Source organism: Phyllostomus discolor, chromosome 15, assembly GCF_004126475.2.
Source record: "Phyllostomus discolor isolate MPI-MPIP mPhyDis1 chromosome 15, mPhyDis1.pri.v3, whole genome shotgun sequence".
In the NCBI taxonomy this organism is placed as follows: domain Eukaryota; kingdom Metazoa; phylum Chordata; class Mammalia; order Chiroptera; family Phyllostomidae; genus Phyllostomus; species Phyllostomus discolor.
The window spans coordinates 17,981,375-18,000,940 of NC_040917.2; the positions used below are offsets into that span (position 1 = coordinate 17,981,375).

General features: G+C 45.1%; 1 protein-coding gene across 1 annotated transcript in view; it reads right to left on the minus strand.

Moving 5' to 3' along the window:
* The window catches only part of IARS2 (isoleucyl-tRNA synthetase 2, mitochondrial), a 33,274-nt gene that overhangs the window by 5,965 nt on the left and 7,743 nt on the right, over positions 1–19,566 (minus strand). Inside the window, exons 10-17 of the mRNA XM_028531176.2 lie at positions 19,385–19,475; positions 17,996–18,147; positions 15,787–15,947; positions 7,959–8,061; positions 7,249–7,342; positions 3,735–3,843; positions 2,504–2,606; positions 1,443–1,568 (exon numbers count right to left, since the gene is read on the minus strand). Of these exons, the coding sequence (XP_028386977.1) occupies positions 1,443–1,568; positions 2,504–2,606; positions 3,735–3,843; positions 7,249–7,342; positions 7,959–8,061; positions 15,787–15,947; positions 17,996–18,147; positions 19,385–19,475 (939 nt within the window). The remainder of the gene's footprint in view (positions 1–1,442; positions 1,569–2,503; positions 2,607–3,734; positions 3,844–7,248; positions 7,343–7,958; positions 8,062–15,786; positions 15,948–17,995; positions 18,148–19,384; positions 19,476–19,566) is intronic.

Genomic DNA, 19,566 nt, shown 5'->3' on the forward strand with positions numbered 1-19,566 from the left:
ACTTTCTTAATGGGAAACTTTTAAAACAACATCCCTAAAGGAGACTACCAATGCAAAACAAGGAAACAAAATGCAATTCATTTTAACAGCCCAGGTGATGAAACAACCCCTGGACTTTGCGCATGAAGAGGGCATTTTCATTCCATTTCTTTCTAACTGTAGGGGCAGTCACCTTTCAGCAACCCAATTTGCTCACCTGTGTAGGTGCAAAGGCTAAATGGAATAAATGTGAGAGGTCGCTGAGTACATAAAAAGTATATAAAACTGTCAAATGCAATAGCATAAACAATAAAAAATAAAGAAAAAATCTTAAAAGTATAGAAAATCAGTATTTCACATATTATATGCTTAATTACGCAATGTTTTTCTTCTTTAGTCCTCACAGACACAGAACAGTAACTAGAGTTAACTTAAAAAAAAAAATCAACAGTGCCGTAGACATTACGTATTTGCATTTCTCTATAATTACTGATACGTAACATTAATATTGTATCAAAACCTCCGTATGAAAGTGAGTGTCGGCACATGGGGTATGTTTGGTTTTTATGCACAGGATGAGTCTGATTCAGAATGCTTTTCAGCCGACACCGAGAGCGCCACACTCTGGAAGGCAAGTCCATGGGTCAGAATCACTGAAGAGCTCTGTCTCTATGGGAAGCACTACTAACGCGCTAATGCTCGCAGTCGATCCTGTGCCCGGGATTTGCAAGGGAGCAAGGGAGCAGCTCCCTGACTTGGAAAAGCACCGCATCACAAAGTCGGCCCTAGTGCCCTGGGAAGGGACCTGGCTGCTTTGCGCCTGGCAGGTCATCGTTTTCCGTTTGACGTGAGGCCTGTCCAGGTGAAAGTGAGGAGCTGCTGGCACTTCGAGACTTTCCTTCTTTTCCGTAGAACTGTGGGAGGCGTTATGGGGGCAGGGAAGGGCACAAAATCTCTGAGCCTTTTGCTTGGCGCATGTTATGACCACGTATTTTTTACGTAAGGGGAAATAACATCTTTAAAGTTCATGTCTAGCCAAGAGTCCAGTTAACAAAGACAGAAACTGGACTGCTGATCAGTGCCGTGTGTGAACACGCCTTAACAGGCAGGAGCACGGTTCTGTGTGGGTCAGTCCTACCTGTCACATTGTCGTGGCGGACCCTGTGTTTGTTTGCAATATTAGAATGTCCGTTAGCAAAACATGGGTGGACTTTCAAATAAACTGCAGCTTCCACAAAGTGTGTGTAATTTCATGTATGCTCTTTATATACTTTCTTTTTATCTTTTATTAAATAAAGTTATTACTACTGATTTTGAAAGACATAATGTAGGATTTTTTAAATGCTCACACGTATAGAACTCATTTTCATTCAGTTTTGTGGTGCCAAACAAAACGTGCCCCTTCTTTACAAACGGTGGGTCGGTGACCTTTCCGCCCAGACGCGGGAAGGACGAGGACTGACCTTGCTGATGTCGTCTCTGGCCGCACTGAGCACGGACGGGCTGATCGTCACTTCGGTGAAGACGTTGGACTCAGCCACCCACCAGCGAAGGACGTCCGCACCATAAGGAGGCTCTTTGCTTTGATCCTTTTCGATGAGGGAAAAAAACCAAAAACATATACATGAATGAGTGGCTTTCAGTTCCAGTGAGGAGAACAAATCTTTCAGGAAGTCCGACTCCACAACGTGTGAGCACAAAAAAACACCCGCCTTGCATTGAAATAGGGGCTATAATCTCAGCGTCCAGGCTGCGTCTGAAAAAACAACACTGAGGAAAGAGCTTGTGCTGTGATCCTGCGCAGCACCCCACCTCGCCCTGGCCATGTCTGCGCATCCCTCACAGCTGCTGCTCAGACACACAGTGGTGCTCTGACGTCTGGGGGGTGCGCAGCACCCCACCTCGCCCTGGCCACGTCTGTGCGTCCCTCACAGCTCCTGCTCAGACACACAGCGGTGCTCCGACGTCTGGGGGGCGGGGAGGGTGCTGCCCTTCCCTTGCACATCCCCTAGCAACTCCGTACACAGAGAAATGGCCGTTGGACAGGAGGAGGACGGTAAGATGCCAAAGGAGTAACAGATAAGTGGTACCTTTTCTCAAAACAGCTTCAAAATAACCCAAACTATCAGCAGCCCCAGATCTGACGTTCATTAAGGACATGCTTTGAAGTGCATGATTTCCAAGACATGGGCATTTAGACGTTGCAATCTCATTTTTTTTTTCGTGCCATTTCCATTTAAATGTAAAAGGAGAGTTTCAAGTTCCAGTGAGAGGGGGGGCAGCAAGGTTCGGGACCCACGTGGAAATGCAGACCTGAAACGGGCCACCCCCAAGCCCAGCCCTTCCCTTCCCGTCCAAACCAGGCATCATCGAAGAGTCCAGTTTAAGACATGGCAGGGCACCTGCTGTTCATGTAAGAGATGTTTGGTTTTTTTAAACACAGAAGTAATTATATCAGGGGTTCTGGCTGCCAACGTAAAGAGCCTTAAAACCAGAACAGGCTGAGTTTCAGAGAGCCACCTACCTGTCCTCCGTTGACGACGACGTCGGGGTCGACAACGTTCCCCAGGGACTTGGACATCTTCTCTCCCTTTTCCCCGAGGGTGAACCCGTGAACGACCACCGTCCTAGGGAGGCAAGTCGGCGAGTACAGTGAGGCGGTCGTGACGGGCTTCCCGAAGCCGGCTTCCAGCTTCGAGGGGGTGTCTCGGTTTGACGCAAAAATAGGAGTTTTCCTGACCAATTGTGTACGAAAGCTTTTCTCGAAAGTCTAATTTTAGCAGCTTTCTGCTTACAAACAGAAAAAATTTTGATGTTTGCAATCACTAAACAAGTGTTTCCCGAACATCTATTATACGTTGGTTTTGATGATCAAAACTAGCCAGGAAAGTGTATGTCTTTTTTTTTTAAGATTTTATTTATTTATTTTTAGAGAGGGAAGGTAGGGAGAAAGAGAGAGAGAGAAACGTCAATGTGCGGTTGCTGGGGGCCGTGGCCTGTAACCCAGGTATGTGCCCTGACTGGGAATCGAACCTGCGGCACTTTGGTTCAGAGGAAAGTGTATGTCTTAAAAAAAAAAAAAAGAGCAGATTATCACCTCAAATTATCTTCAAAATGACAATTTAAGAGAAAAGCATCTGCTGTCCTATTGGCTTATAAACAAGCACATTATACAAGAAACAAACATTTATATTGTTCTGGAGTGGGTTTTCGTTGTAAGACAGCAAAAATCTTGAGCTCTTTTAAGAATCTTTCGGATTAGAACCTCTGTGCACACATGTGCATAAGGAAAAGCAATCACCTACCACCGAGAGCCCCAAATGTAACAAAATTCACTGAAGGGATGCTTCAGTTCCCTCGCCACCTCAGGACACTCCAAATACAAGGACCCCGAGCCCGCAGGCTGCCTTCAGCCGACCCCGAAGGCCCTCGTCTGCACCCCTCCGAGCCGAGTCCGACCAGGACTGAGGACCCGGCGCTCTGCAGGTTCCCCACTTCCGTGGTCCGTGCTGGCCCCTGCTGCTCGGAGTTACGACCTGACTCAGCTAGGACGAGCCTCTTCTGTACGGTTACCTCCGTTCTCTCTCTCTCTTTCTCTGTCTCTCTCTCACACTTCAAACTCTCATGAGACCGCAGGCTAACAAAAGGTGGTGATTGCATGTACATATTATTCAGCCCAGGGTCCCCGCCCTGGCAAGTGCCCAGCGGACACACTCAGGGTGTGCTGACTGGTGCAGCTCAGGCACGATACTCACTTAAAAGGGGCCTTTTTCCTCACTGCCACGCTCGTTAACAAGGAAGACTGAAACCAACCACCCAGCTGGTCTTTTCCTTCCAGGTATAAGTCTGCTGTTTGGTCTGTACCTTCAAAGTAAGTGTTAACAAAGGCAGACGTGTAATTAAACTCGGAAAACAGAAAGGAACACATATTACAGTACAAAAAGGGTAAAAGCAATTACATTATTTCAGGCGTCAGGCTACGCCCAGTGGGTAGATTGCACTCACCGGAGCTGTTACTCTCACTGCCAATTTACCAATCAAGATAAAGAAAATAAACCTTGGAGTATGAACTTCCAAACCATAGGTAGTTATAAGACTATCTAAATTAGGGTCCAATTCATAATGATCAATATCAATATTACCAGTTAAATAATTTTATGAGAACAAACTACTATTTTTTATCAATGTAGCAAATACTTGCTGAGGACCCAATAACTTCATATGTTAATTCCCGGGGTTCGCAGAGTTTCCTCCGTAAGGCAGGCACTACCACCTCCCCATCTTACAGACGAGGGGCGTGGGCCCCCGGAGGGTTTATTGCCTTCCAAGGCTGCGCAGATAAGAAGCAACAGTAGGTGTGGACCGTGAACCTGGACAGTCTGGGGGGCATGTGCTTGACCGAGAAACGAAACCTGGACAAAATGTCTTCATAAAGGGCGAGTTACTAATTTCTAATTGGACAAGGGCCCAGTCAAAAGATGGGCAAATTATAAAAAAGCCACGTGAGCCAGGGGCTGGGGCGGGAGGTGGCTGGGATGAACGGCGTAGCACAGAGGTCTTTAGGGCACTGAGAATGCTCTGTGATGCTGTAATGAAGGACAGTTGTCACTACACATCCGTCCAAACCCCCAGAATGCACAACACCGAAAGTGACCGTCGTGTCAACCGTGGGCTTTGGGTGATTATATGATGGGTCCGAGTAGGTTCAGTAGCTGTCACAGACGGACTCTCAGGTGTGGGACGTTGACTGGAGACTTTGGGGGGGGGGACAGAGGGTACGGGGACTCTGCCCGCCACTCTACGTTGTGATGTACCTGAAACGGCTCTACAGAATAAAGTCTATCTAAAATATAAAAGTAATTCATGGCTTTGCTTAGAAATCACTGCAATAATTAATACCTTTGTTCAATGTTTAAAGAACGTTTTAGAAATACAGGTATGGCGTATTTACCTACATGTGATTCACTTACAAATGCTGCTCCCTTTCAGAAATTTTCAAGTTTCAATTTCTTAAGTTCTGTTGACCTTGAACAATGAAGCATGTACTTGACCTGGCATTAAAATTCACAAGCCAAGTCTCTTTCACTGCTATAAAATCTGTCAGCAAAAATCGAGCCAAATCCATCTCATTAAATAATCACCAAATTCATCTCATTAAGTAATAGTAGATACTGATGAAGTCTGTTATCTAAAATTAAGCTCAAAATCAAGCTGGTTGTATTTTTCAATAAATAACTCTCAAGGAAGTAGACAGACATTGACATCAAACCATTTCATATTGGACTTGATACAAACCACCTGAGAAAGAGAAAGAAGGACAATAAACCTTCTCAGGAAAGTAGGTGACTTCTTGTTTTTGTTTTTTTTAAGGCAAGTCACCTCCACTTTATGGCTTTTAAACTATGAATTCATCTAGTGTCTTGACTACCACTTGCTACTACCTATCTTTTGAAGCTTTTTTTTTTAAATCACGAAAGAATCACAGGGAGGTAAATAGGATAAAATATTAGCCAATGAATCGAATTTTTATTGATAGTTTACTTTTTTGAGGGGGAAGATGAGATCTGAGTGAAAAGCAGAAACTACAGTCTAAAATCTGGCTCATGCATTATCTATAAAGGTAGTTTACGTTCTGACAGCCCCTATGCATGCAACATGCTTCTTTAACAGTTAACTTCCTTTCTTTGAATTAATCACCTAAATGTGACAGGAAAGGAAAGGAGGGTTTGCTGACCAGGTGCACTCTTATCACTAACTTAAGCTAGTAAATATTTCTGCCAGAAATGGTCGGTTGAGCACGCCACAAGCTAGGCAGGGAAGACCCGACCGCTCTCAGCACCACGGACAGCGGCACAGGGGCCTTAAAGGCCCTTTTGGGTCTTCAACCCTGTCTGTGGCTCCAACTTGCACGTGCTGCACTTGGTACTGCAAAGCGGCTCCAGAAATTAAAAAGCAGCAATGCTAGTAGCAGCAATCCCCACCGAGGCCCAAGCAGTTAACGAGCTCTGAAATATCCTATACACGCACATTTCACACAATGGCATGCTCCTGGAATGCAGGCTGCTGTCCCAAACGCGGCAGTAAGTAACCCTTTTTCCTGTTTGTATTACAACGCTATGTAACTTACCTACTTGTGCAATGCTATTTGCCTACATTTTCAATGTAATTTAGGAAAACAAAGTACCTGAACTGGCAATATTTTCTCTTAAATACGGTGAAACTTACGAAATAATAATTCTGAAAATTACTAGATAGAAATTATGAATATTTTATTAATGTGTAACTTGCCTTTGGACATGATTACGTATAGTTTAGCTATAATATAAAGTCAACATGGATTGACTTGTGCATTCTACCTTTCAAACGTCCTCAGCTGAAACAAAGGCCTGAATGAAGGAATGCGTGTACCTGTAGCAGCCACGCTGCCCTCCTGTCCAGAGTGAGGTGTGGGGCCCGTACACCCCAGCTCAAACTTGAGGACGGTCCTTTTCAATCCCGCCCACCACGGCCTCCGTACACACAAGCTACCTTCCCTCGCCCCCTTGCTCCAGACAGCAAACGGGGTCTCTTGGGCCGAAGCTGGCCCTCGGGAGCAGTGCAGGGCCCGTGGGAGCGACAGCGACTTCCCCGGCACCTCGTCCCCGACTTGACCCGCACGGTGAGGACCAGCCACAGGCTTCACGCTAACCTCCCACTCAGTATCCGCAAGGGCGTTTCTTCCCAAGACCCACCCTAACTGTGAGTAGGTAGAAAATCAGGCAGTGGCTTGTATGTGGGGGGCGGGGGGGGGGGGGCAGAGGAGGGGAAGTGGCGGAAAAGCCAAGTAGTGGAGAAGAATGAGAACTAACTGAAAGTCAGGGTGCTTGAGCCCTTGGGTCTGACTCTAGGTTCTGTGACCATCACCTCGTTTGCCCCTAATGCAGTCTCAGTCCCTCCTCTGAAAAACGATGGGGTCGGGCCGCTTGGGTGATGTCCCAACTTTGTTCATAGAACCGGTGCCTCGGGGCTTCCCGGAGGGCCGGGGGTGGGACGGAGGAGGGAGAAAACCCCCCCTTTCCCCATCTTATTTGGAAATCTCACTTGGAAAAACAAAAAGTATACGAATCTTTAGATTAAATGATCTCCAAGGATCTTTCCAGATCTAAAATTACGTTAGAGCAGATCTTCCAAATAAAGCAAAAAGAACTGTTAGTTATAGATTTCTTCGAAGCAATGTTTCCATATTCTCAAAACTGCCTGACTGGCACATAAACTGTTGCTCACAATTACCTGGGAGGACACAAGACCACGAAGTGCCACTATCGAACCAGATGTCCAGAATGTCCCGGCCCGGCGCGAACTCCAAGGCATCAGCGCCACCAGCCTAGTAAGATAATGGAAAAGGATTTCCGTTGCACTAAAAAATGTAGACAATAAATACCCAAAAACATCAGAAGAAGATGAAACACTTAGAACCATTAAACTCACATTTTAACATAAATTTAAAATATTTAAAAATATTTCACAATTTCATGACAACTGACTCATTTGCACGTAAAATGACTATGGCCACTTAATTTATACATTTATTAATGTAAATATAAACTGTTTTCGTTTTTATTTTCTTGCGATTATCCCCCAGTTTGGATTTTTGGGGTGTGATGCAATCGGTGACCTCTAATTCGGGTCCTGCAGAGTCCTGCTGTCCCCGTGTTGGGCACTGGTCTCACAGTCACAGCTACTTAACCACACCAGTTAACACCTGGGCCCTTGATGAGGTAACCCTCACACACTACTGCTATATTAAGTACTCAGCTTCTCTAGCTAACCAAAAACAGCTACTCTCAAAGGACACTGAATTCTCGTTTCTAGTGCACGAACTCAGTCGGTTTACGTGATAACGTGCCGACTTCTTTAGCTCCCAAGGACCCCTTCCGTGGTCAGCCAGCCCTGCAGCGCACACGAGGCACCACAGACAGGAAGCACAGGCAGGGCCTCACCTGAGCGAGGACTTCCGCGGGAAGCAGCTGCTCCGGGGGCAGGGTCCACCAGACGTCACTGCCATGCTGCTCCACGAGCTGAGCGACGTGCTCCACGGTCTGGCTGTGTCGGGGGGACAGGGCGGAGTTGTCTCACTTAACTACTGCGATCGATGCCACGCATTTTAAAATTCAAGAAGAGTAATGTCTCTTCCTATCTGCAGGAGATTTTCCTATCTTGCCCCCCACACTTCAGTGGCACTCTCTTCAGCTACTTGCTCCTTGGCTGTCATCTGAATTCCACGTAAAATATGATCAGTATTAACAGTATCTATGAAATAAAATGAAGTCCTATGTACCCCTTACAAGAAGAAAAAAGACTTCTCCCAACATCTCTGTTTCAGTTACTCATTTCCCTACTTCTATCCAGCCATTTTCTATCCAAGTACCTTTATTGAAAAACCTCGTAACTATCCCCCCCAATTTCTGCCCCAAATAAAGCAGCACACTGTGCCACTCCCACCTGTGAAATAGTATGCAGGCTGGTCCTCTGACCTCAGTAATACTGAATTAGCCCAGCCTCACAGCCTCAGTTCTACTGCAGCTTGATGCAATGGTCGGACTTTCCCCCAATTCTCACCCCTTTGATTTCACGGTCCATCTTTGAGAAAAATGCACTCCCGAAACTGCTTTCGTCACACCAGTTATCCCCTCCCGAAATCGTCCAGTGTCCCGCTTGCAGCCTGCAGGCCCGAGTCCACACCCACGCGCACAGGAGCAACGCCATGCCAGAACGTGCTTCCCTCTGACGACAGGTCGCCAGGCTCATGTCCCGACTGTCACCTTTTATATGTATGACTGTGCGCAAGGACTAAGCCTTCTCCAAGTCTCTGTTGTGAGTAATAAAATGCACTTATTCAAAAACACTTACTGAGCACCTCCACTGTCTTAGACAGGGATCTAGGCCCTGGAGAACACAGCTAAGAAGGCAGGTGAGATCCCTGCCCGAATGAACTTGTGTTTCAGTGACCCGTCATACTTCCCGTAGAATGACTGCAAATTGGATGCGTGGGTCCATGCAAAACTGAGCACAGCGCCAAACACACCACAGAGAGCCAAGAAATGCACATCAGTGACTACTGAAACTGACCCTATGTTGGGGAAGATACAGAGTTATAAATTATTTGAAAATTAAACTTGGGGGGAATTTATACTAAATTCTCTCACAGGGACAACATGCTTTTAATTTGTTATCACAGCTTTATGGGCTTTATGACTTCCTCTAGCACTTTCCGCTGAACTGCAGTGCGTTTCAGGGCTGGGAGCCTGGACCCTGGACCCAGCCGGCGCCGGTTACCCTGGCTCTTTCGGTTTCCACTTGGGTGACGCTGGCGAAAGCACCTCACATTTCTGCACCTCCGTTTGTAAAATGCAGATAAAACAGTGTCGTTAAGCCAGCAATTCTGGACATTAATCAAGCTTATATGTAAAATGCCTGGAAGGATGTCTGGTGCCCATTAGTAAGAATTATATAAGCATTAGCTATTATCAAAATGAATTCTCTAAAGTTAAGTAAATTTAGACAGTTAATTTTGTTGACCAACTATTAGCACATATACCATAATAATAATTAATTAATTAAAATAGACACTAAAGCCAACTTTTCTACTATCCTCCTTTCTACCACAGTCCACCAACGCAAGTAACTGAGGATTAGCGGTAGGTCCGTGAGAGCGGATGGAATGGGAAGAGTGGGTAAGAGAAAGCTCTAAATTCTCAATCTGGATCTGCTGCCTACTAGTCATGACTGTGCAGGGCAAACCATTTAACTTGCTGGGTCTCATAATTCACTGATACATGAAGTGATTGTCTAAAAAATTATGGGAAGCAAAACCAAATGGGTAATGTAAATTAAGTATGTTCTACACATTGAAATGTGAAAGACCTTACAATAGCAAAATACCGCCAGGAAGCAAAATGAGCCATTAAAAGATTGAAAAGTATAATGCTACCAGCATCCATTCTGAAGAAATTATAAATAACAAGAGTGTTAAAATGGGCACAAGTCCATATAGCTCATAGGGTCGCCCATTGTAAATGGACTTTTAACAGTAAAGATAAACTTTTGTGATGAGACCATAAAAACTTTGTGCAATAACTATCTAATTACTACATGATGATATTTAGTTACTTATTACTATTTTATGCAGCTTGCACAGAACATTTTATCAGTTAAGAAAATATGAACACACTATCATAAAAAATCTGAATAAACCTGACAAAAAAGAAATACTAGCAAAGTATACTTATACATCTAAAAGTACAGCAGTTACACTGTAAAAAGGAGTTGCAATTTCAGGTAAACAGTAAAATAAAATAGAAAACCAGTCTTGAAGGTGTTGGCAATACACAGATTGAAAAGTAAAGCCAATGGTTCGAATTTCATATGCATTTAGAAAATAAGGTGGAAATGTTGGGGATCAAGGTTATCATCAATCCAATAAACGAGTATGTGCACGCCACACATTATGCTTTCCAAGGCCCCATTTCAGCACGCCCTCAGCCCTCACTGGGGTCACAGAGAAACACTGAGCAGCTCTGTCTGTGGCTGTGTCACAGTCACGAGCCCATGCAGGCAACAGAGCTAAAGCCAGGCCTCCACAGCCGGTCTCCTAAATCCCGGTCCAGACGTCTGCACTTCTCCAGTCAGCCTCTGGAGCAGGTCTAGAAAGACAACCACTGTCTCCCGGGCTTGCTGAGCAAAGGCAGAAAGACTCTTATCAGCCAGGTGGAAGGAAACCGGGGCGAGGTGGAGGCGTGGCCCCAGGAAGTCTCCCGAGTTGTGTGTTTGCAGAGCCAGAGTCCAAAGACCAGGCTCCACCTGCGGCTCCACCTGCGACTCCGCGACGCTGCCAGGACCCACCAGACTCTCCTTCTGAGCTTCATTCTCTGTGAACACTGGGGAAAGCTGTGTAAGGCATTTTAATCCTTAGAAAAGAAGAGGCCTAATATTTTAGTAACTTCCAATACAGATTCTTCCAGCTCGAGAATATGTACAGGTACATACGCATTCTAGAATCTCAAAGTCAACTCACCTGAGTTCTTTTTTGTATCCTAAAGAGCAGATAATTCAATGAAGACTTAATATTATATTTTAAGCGTTACTGCATTATATGCAAGTATCTACTGAGTCTGTAAATAAAAATACCAAACAAAAGTTCCAATTTTTGCAGCTCGCATGTTATTAAGAAACTGTAAAACCCCGCCACCTCTAGTCAAAATAAAATTTGTGTTTTAATTCCTATATTTTCTGTTATATTTTGAGATCTTAAACAACTATATAACTTATTTATTTTTAAAACAAAAACAAATTATAGACAATTCTGGAATCAGAGGATAAAAACTGAACAAAATGATATGTAAGAATGCCAATTTCAAGGACAAAATCACCCTCGCATTCCAAACAAATCAAAATTTAAGTGGACAGAACTGGAATCACACAGTGAAAGCTTTCTCTGGATTTGTCCTCTGGTGGTCTGAATGATCCCAAGAAATTCTGGCACTGAGTTTTAAAAACAAAACTTGCAATCAAAATGAACACACACATACAGTCTGCAAACAAAGTTGGCTAGACTGCAAAATAAAAATAAATTTAATGTTCAAACTAAATCTGAAAAGATGGTTTGGGAAAAGAAATACAGGCCAAGCCTGCACAAGTACCCCAAAGACACTCATTAATGCTCTGCAGCAAAAACCCAGGAACAGCCACATGTTGGATGGGCTAAGTTTACACGCTTTCCATAGACAGGGAAAGCAGCCAGTAAGCACCGAGCTGCCGTTTTTAATCGCTGTGAATTCATGCTTCTGAAATTGACCTGCGTGATCTCTTTTTTTATATCATCGTGTTCCTTTGTAAACTGCGATCCTTATACTGTCTTTGTGCAAGCCATGAGTCCTCTCATTTCCCTAGGATGCTTGGAAGGGCACGTTTTTATAACAAAATGGAGATCATGCTTTAAAATTTTTTAGAACATTTTATCGGCGTTTCTTAGTGATAATAAATATTCTTCACAAAAGTACAAGGAAGAAGTCAAAATTTCTGTTTGAAAATTTAAGAATTTCCTCACTCTGTTAATATCCTATCCTATCCTATAGCCTATACCTATACTTATTAGTATATCCTATACTAATAATATTATATGCTATCCAATACAGTTGACTTATAACCCACAGACCCGTGTCAATTGCTGCTGACAAGAGTGGGTGAAACCGCTTATCAGTACATAACCTATATACTTCCATTTTCATGCTGTATTTCATTAAGCAATGAGCCCATCATCATAAAACTTTGTACTTTACTCAAGGGCTTTATCTAAACACCCGCAGGACGTGTCCCCAGGTTAATCAGCGAAAATCCCTGGGTAGTAGAGCAACTGTAACAGCAGCCAATCACCCTGCACTCTGATATGGAGCAGGCCGAAAGCCTATTTAGCCAGTTCCTGGACATCCAGCAGCACTGGGGCCGGTCGCTCGGCGTGGAGGCACCGGCGCTGTCTCCCGGCACTCCCTGAGCTCGGCACTCCCTGAGCTCGGTCTTCACACAGGCAGAGCCGTGCGCACTCCGCACCTCCTTCTCCTGCAGGCTACCGGGCTAACGAGGTAAGAAGCTACCTGTTTCTTATACATTTACTAAACTTCATTCTAGAACCACAGTGAAATCTGAGAAGGAAACTATTTTTAACTTAATGCTACACTTATGTTTGAAAGGTTAACAGGAAACAATTTGGGGGAGACTTTTCTTTATTTATTAAACATCGTACTTTACTTGTCACCAAAAGAGCATTAACATGAGCAAAAATCTGAAGTATCTAAAGCTTACACTCAAATTAAACTAGAAATTCCCTGCCCGTTTCTAGGCAATTTCTTATGATTTCCAGTAATGAGAGCCAAGTTCCTTTAATGCATGTTAACAATACCATTAATATCGTTAAATTAATTATAATCATCTGAAATGGTGAAAGAAATGTAACAACTGCTTTTCTTTTCTAGGTAGCCAGTATTGCTCTATTTTATCTTTTTTTATGCTAAAATGTATTTGTTTTGTCTTTATTAACTAGAAATAGATTTCTACCTAAACTATAGCAGCATCAGATTACAGATTAAGGAAATGACCAGTGATGTTAGAGACAGAAATGGAATTACTTGAGAAAATACAAATGTGAATATAAAGTACCGATGAGAACACTAATTCAAACCAAAATTAAACATCAGAGTTTCAAATTCGCCAGCTGCTAAGTTTGTTTAGAATAGGAATGCATGAAGGCTTCCTTCTGTAAAGTAAGCATACTGCAGGGATTATTGTAGACCTACATCAGGAAAAGCTGCAGGAATCTCGTGACAGACGTCATGGAGCCATCGAGTGTAACAGCAACTCCATGTGGACTGCGTACCGATTTCCAGTGGAGATGCTGTTACTTTCGATGGTTTCCAACTCGCTACAGTATGAAGGCACATCCGAGGAGACAGAAAGTCATGGTCCCTGTGACTCTCATCCAAGTCGAGCCCCCTTGCTCATTCAACCTGCCACCCACGCATCCGGAGTGGTCTGCCCCTCCCTCCCGGCTCTCCCTGCCCTCTGTGCGTTGGGTGGAGTCGTGGACTAGCAGACGGTGCACAGGAGAATGACCTATGAATTGACAGACTGTGGCTAAGCGTGTCTGTCACTTCTGAGGCCAATATTCTGTATGCCTCTACTGCTTCGGTATCAGAAACCAGCTGAGACCATGCAAGCCACACAGGAAAGAATCTGTAACACAACCATGTGACTGTATTGACTATAAATAAAACATAAATGTGATCTAAGGAATATTTGTTTGGAGTTTTTCTGATGAGGCTCACATTTATGTCTCTCGGCTTACCTATGCACCCTTTTACTGTCATGATCAAATAAACCAGTGTGCCCTACTTCATACGGTCTGCCCCTATCAATCCACGGAAGTTCCCTTAAAAACTTGCTCTGTAAACACTGGAAAGAATGAGAAACAATGACAGTGGCTTATAACCATTCCTTAAAAGAAAACACTCCAGTGTGGAATTTTAAATGCTCATATACATTTATCTTAACTTTAATTCCTAATAGAGGTAATAAGATATTATCAGTTTATATCTGTATCAAGCTCTCAATTAAAAAAAAAACATAACAAATTAGGTGAAAGGGCCTTAGCTCCAAATTTTAATCAGGTTACAACTGTAATAAACTTACAGGAAAAAGCCTTACCATGACTCCCTGCTCTCTAGAATCTGGTGTCCTTTCCTAAAACACACTCTCACTCCTCAAGCCTACTTAAACGTTTCAGTTACTTAACCTCTTACTCAGGGCTCACTCCCGTCTGCCCCGGCCAACCCCTCCCCGTGTCTGTTCCTGAAACGCCCCACGAACACTGCCGTCCACTACAGTTCCTACACGTGCTACGCTCTCGCCCTGTAGCTCCTGGGCTCCTGCTGACCCCAGCTGGTCCCCACACTTCCCACCGAGTCTGCAAGGCCCCACTCAGGTACCACATCCTCGGGGAACCAAGTGGAGGAGCCGCTGTGTGGCTCCACGTGCACCCCGGGGTCAGCCTCCAGTCCTGCCCCAGGCCACGCTGCCTGGGGTGCCGAGCCCCCAGGGACACAGGCAGAAGCGGTGCGGTGCCTATTTCAAACGGACAAAAGCTTTCACACCTACCGTGGCTATAAGCGGTTAAAACAAGCCAAAACAAAAATGCTTTAAATAACATTTTGAAAAATGAAAAATACACGTTTTCAAAGAAGTGCTACCTAAAGAAACACTGTTAGTGTTGACGATGAAAAGGAGAACCTCTTCACAAAGACGGGGGTGAGCTCCCACGAAGGGCCGCTCAGCTCTGTGCTCACAGTCCCCTGAACCCCCGGGCACCTGAGGGCCTCGTGCCCTCAGCAACCTCCCCCGACGCCCAGGAAACGTGAATGTATTTACCGAAACAAGCTCCAATGTTTCACTCACCTCGAAGAATAATTTAGTAAAAATTCCAGCAACCAAATTAAATCCAAATTACTCAAAAAAAAAAAAAAAGTAAAAACCTACCCCCAAAAGGAGTGATTAACATTGCCCTTCCCACTTCCGCTGACAATGGCACAGGACTGCATGCCCCCCGAATCTGCCAGAAGGAAAACGGGCCAGGCCCCCCTCTCCTCACGAGGGGTGGGGGGGACATGGCAGTCTCGTGGGCTGCCTCCCGGGGTCTCGTGTCTGGGCTGGGAAACCTCTTCTCACCGCACAAGCTTTTCTGCTCTGAATTGTTAACTATGTCCCTGGGTTACCTTTCCAAATTTTAAACAAAAATTGGGAATGTGATCACTGAAATAAAAGTCATTCTGCACCTTTAACTGTATTACAGTTTCTTAAGTCTGAAAACACCGGAGCAAGGCCACGACGCCGCGTCCGCTGAAGGGGAGGGTGGACTCAGTCAGGGAGCGACTCCCATTCGTAAAGAAAAATGACACCCCAGGACCCCCCCCAGGAGTGCCCATCTTTGGGTTCCCGACAGCCTGTTCCAGCACAAGCCCTGACACACAGGAACAAGGAATTCCTACAGAAAAAGAGAGCCCCGCTTCTCATGTAAACAGTGAGAAACCACAGTTGTCAAAAGTGCTGTCATACGAAAGGACCTTTCTTTCTGATGTTTGTGTTTCATCCTCCCCAAAAGATCATTATTTTAGAACATTTTATTCAACATATATCAGGGGTTCTCCACAATCCACTATGTCTCCATTTCCGAAACAAATACAACTCACTTTAGAACGGTGAGAAGTTTTAGGAAGTTCTTACCTGTTGATCAAGAATTCGTCTTTGGTCTTGTGATGGAACACAGGGATGGGAACCCCCCATGCTCGCTGCCTGGAGATGCACCAATACGGCCGCCGGTCCATCGTGTCCACCATGGCGTTCAGTGCTGACGCGGGGATAAATTTCACCTTTTTTAGCAGTTCCTGCAATCGATTCACAAATCAAGTCCAGAGAGAGAGAGTGGAAGAAGCTTCCTAGAAACTGTCACTATTTATCCTAATACAGTTTTTTACTTTAGATATTTACACTTGTTCACACGACCCCCCAAAACTTCCCCCGTCAAAAAAAACACAGAAAAACAAAAACAAACCTAAGCTAAAACACTACGGATTTCAGAGCAAATGAGGCAAGGTTAAAACAAAGCCACAAGGTCCTAGTAAATAACATCAAGAGCTGACGTGACCTCCAGAGCATGTGATAACAGTTGGTCCCAACTTTCAGGACCCTAGGTCAAAACTAGTAATAGCAGGTTTAGTAGAAGTACTGTATACTTCATTAAACTACAGATCAAATCAATCCAAACTTGAATTCAAACATTTTTTAAAGGCTTAAAATGAAGCTACTGCCATAAGTTGACAAGGACAGCAACAGGACCTAATTTACATAGAGTATGGTGCAAGACACAAAAACCCTTTCTCAAAAGAACTCCCTCTGGACGCACTGTGTCTCAGGAACCCTCCCTCCTTCCATCTTGCAAGAGCTGCAAATCACTAGCATTGCATTTCATTGCATTTGTCAGTTCTCAAAAGGTAAATTATGTAGAAAAAGTGTTTGGTAATAAGCTCCAAAAGGCCCAAAATACATTCACTTCATCTTTTAAATCTTTCTATGCACGAATAAAAGCATCTTTATATTTTCAGTTTCACGGTCACAGTTTCCTCACTCATCTGAACTGCCCCCCCAAAGCCATTTGCAGCACCCCCTACTGGCAGTGGTGGTATCTGCAACTCAATTTGATTAATACCTGGTTTAAAAATCCAAGAAATGGGAATACTGATGGATATTTCATTCTGTTAAGGAATAACTAATATTTTTTTAAGGTGGTGAGAATGGCACTGGAAAGATGTTTTAAAGAGTCTATATCTTTTCAGACTTCCATGCTGAAATTTTTATGGAAGAAAGAGTGCCTGAAATGGGCTTCATAGTAGTCCAGGGGGCAGGGAGTATAAAGTGAGTGGGAGGAGGCGTGCAGGTGCAAACAAAATCGGCCCTAAGTTGATAATTATTGAACTTGGGTGAGACAAACATGACTATATCACTCTATTCTATTTCTACAAAAAGCAACAGGAAATTATGCAATTTCCAGACATCAGTTTAAAAGACATCAGTTTAAAAACTTGGCTTCAGTGTACTGCAGCAGACTGAGACGTCCTGCCACCCAAATCTGTACGGAGCTGGAAGTCACAAATGTTAACATTCACAAGTGAGGGCTTTGATGGAGAGCATATTAAAAAGGCCCGGTCCGTGTCACGTGGTCCACTGAGTACAAACACAGACAATGCACATTGCTCCGCGTAGCTCTGCCGAGGGCCCCAACTGCCACACCAGCAGAGGAACCGGTAAGACACAGTAATACCTTCGATGCAAGCTGTAAACCAAAACGTCCAATGTTCAGCCTGGTTAACAAATACGTATGTGAGCTCTTTCATTCAGGAGAATCAAGTTGTTTGTGAGACACACACACACATGTGATTGAATGAAAGAGCTCAAATACATATTAATATTTAGATGATCTGTTCTGAAGTATTTACGCCAAGCAACAACTTTTCAAATGGACTGAATTCCCATCTGAAGGAAGCGAAGGGCTCCGTGAGCATTTTATTGAATGCAGGGGCCTGTCTTTACTTGCTCCCTGAGGCAGGCCTTGCTCTCGCCCGCAGGCAGATAATGAGGAAACTGGGGTTCTGAGAGGTGAAACAACTTGCCAAATCCCCTTCTGTCCTAATTCTGGGCTACTGTCACCACCCTGGGCAGGAAATGCGGCACAGCCCCTGACCCCTTTTGGCCTGATGCCCCTCACGTGGTTAACGAAGGAATAGAAATCTCAGGTCCTTCCAGATCTCAAATTCTACGATTTTACGAATCCAAGAACAGCGATTCCCTCTGCTCCCCAAACCCTCCCTGACGCCCACGCAGCCCTTCCTGTCTGAGAACTTGAAACCCAGCCCTCATGGCAAGGCGCCTTCCCTACCTTGGCCGTGGTCTTAAGGTCCGTGATATCAACAAACCATTGCTTGCTGGCACGAATAACCACCGGCTTCTTAGTCCTCCAGTCGTAGGGGTAACTGTGCACCAGCGTTTCCTCTTTCAACAAATTCTTTGAAGCCTGAAGCATCTTTATAACTTAAAAAAAATCAGTAACAGTCTGCATGAGACATCATTTCAAAGTGCTACGAAAATCCTAGCAACGCTCTAAACTCCCTGGGAGTCCTAACTCTGGACCAACAGGCGTCGGGAAGGGGGGCCACCCACCGGGGATCAGAGGCACAACCTGGGATTCTCCTGGCAGAAAACGCAGGGACCGCAAAACCTTAATCAGAATCCAAAGTATGCCATTCCCTTCACTTCAAAGGAAAGATGAACAAGATGCACTTAGAATTCTACATCTGACATTCAGAGTCCCAATCTTTCACACCTAGGCTGTTACGTGGCGCCCATGCCTTCCAGAAGAAACCAGGCAGAGTGGGTGAATTTTGTTCCCGAAACAGATACGCTCAAGTCCTCACTCCTAGTACACGTGAACGGGGCCTCGTTTGGAAACGGGGTCTCGGAAGATGTACGCTGGATTCGAGTGAGCCCCAAATCCAATGACCGGAGTCCTCAGGAGAGCAGAGAAGGAGGTGTGACAAGGGAGGCAGCGGCTGGGGGAACACAGAGTGGTTTACCTCCAGGGGTTACCAGGAGCCCCCAGAAACTAGGGAGTGGCAAGGAAGGAAGGAAGGGTTCTTCACAGGGCCCTCGGAGGGAGCATGGCCCATGACTCTTGACTTCAGACCCCCCACCCCCGTAACTGTGAGGGGTCACCCTTGTTGGAAGCCACTAACTGTATGGTTGTACATTGTAGCAGACCCGGGAGACGAACACACCCTGTCTAATCAGCTCTAGTCTTTAGTGTGGGCAGAGGAGGGTGTCACAGCGCCTGGTGCCTGGACCCAGAATTCCGGAAAGGCAGCTTACGATGGGAGGGCCCCCAAGATCAGAATACATAAACTGTGCTGGATGGGTCAGTGACTCAACAAAGGTCACCGAAGGAGTGGCACTTGTCTGGCTCACAGTCAGCATCGGCCCCAAGCTGGCCACCTGCCCTCCACAAAACCGAGACTGCCGCTGCACACTTGTGGAGCCCTAACGCAACGCCACTCCCTGCTCGCTGCCCGGATTTGCCCAAACAGAGCCGCGTCCAGGCCAGGGAGGAGATGCTCCCCAGCTCCGTCCGTTCTAAACCACGTGGCAAAAGAAGACAGAATTTTAGCTTTGGTTATGCTGAAGGTATAAGACGCAAGCCTAAGGCAAGGTGACTGACTGCTGGCTACCTCCTAGAAAACGCCAACTACGGTACCGACGCACACACAGCGCTCACCTGCATCGGTCCCCTCTTCGAGGACAGCCTTCCTCCGAAGTTCAGGGCCCGCGGCGTCCGTGAAAACCCCGTCTTCATCCACTACACAGTCCTGCAGCGCCATTGTGAACAGTTAAAGTATCAAGACACTTTACCTTATGACAGTAGTAATCTGGCAACACAGTCAGTACAAAACAGCTCTT